Source organism: Neopelma chrysocephalum, unplaced genomic scaffold (assembly GCF_003984885.1).
Source record: "Neopelma chrysocephalum unplaced genomic scaffold, ASM398488v2 Primary Assembly neopelma1_152696, whole genome shotgun sequence".
In the NCBI taxonomy this organism is placed as follows: domain Eukaryota; kingdom Metazoa; phylum Chordata; class Aves; order Passeriformes; family Pipridae; genus Neopelma; species Neopelma chrysocephalum.
In genome coordinates this window covers 1-767 of record NW_020934144.1, presented here as the reverse complement: position 1 = coordinate 767, position 767 = coordinate 1, and the positions used below count along the sequence as shown (strand labels likewise).

Below are 767 nucleotides of genomic sequence, written 5' to 3'. Positions count from 1 at the left end.
CTCCCTGTCCTTCTTGCTTCCTGCCCCAGGCCCCAAGCTGAGGACGGAGAGCCCGGAGGACAAATCCCCCTGTGAGACCCTGGTGGGAGAGGCCGTTTTGAAGGGCTCCATAGTGCAGGAAGGCAGCGGGGAGGAAAAGGGCCAGAGATCCCCCCGCAGGAGGGGCTCCAAAGCCAGCCCAGGGTGCTGTGAGGAGGAAAGACCCAACCTGTGCCGGGAAAGCGGCTGGAGCTTGAGGGGGAGCTGTGACCTGGTGGTCCCTGAGCAGCCTCCCAGCAGGCAGAAGCCCTTCAGGTGCTTGGAATGTGGGAAGAGCTTCAGGAAGAGCCCCGACCTGCTCCGACACCAGCACATCCACAGTGGAGAACGTCCCTACAGGTGTGGAGAATGTGGGAAGAGCTTCAGGACCAACTCCAACCTGATCCGGCACCGTCGCATCCACACTGGGGAACGGCCCTATTCGTGTGACGAATGTGGGAAGAGCTTCAGGCAGAGCTCCCACCTGATCCAACACCAGCAAATCCACACTGGGAAACGGCTCTACATGTGTGGGGAATGTGGGAAGAGCTTCAGTAACAGCTCCAACCTTCTCACCCACCAGCACATCCACAGTGGAGAACAACTCTACATATGTGGGGAATGTGGCCAGAGCTTCAACCAAAACTCCAAGCTGATCCGACACCAGCTCATCCACACTGGGGAACGTCCCTACACGTGTGGGGAATGTGGGAAGAGCTTCAGGGACAGCTCCACCCTCCGCATCCACC

General features: G+C 59.3%; 1 protein-coding gene across 1 annotated transcript; it reads left to right on the top strand.

Moving 5' to 3' along the window:
* Positions 1–286: 286 nt before the first annotated feature.
* On the top strand, positions 287–758 carry LOC113962363 (zinc finger and SCAN domain-containing protein 30-like; the record flags this gene model as incomplete). The annotated part of the gene is made up of 1 exon (XM_027673121.1): positions 287–758. A coding segment is annotated over one exon (472 nt), but the record flags the coding sequence as incomplete, so codon positions are not given.
* Positions 759–767: the final 9 nt, after the last annotated feature.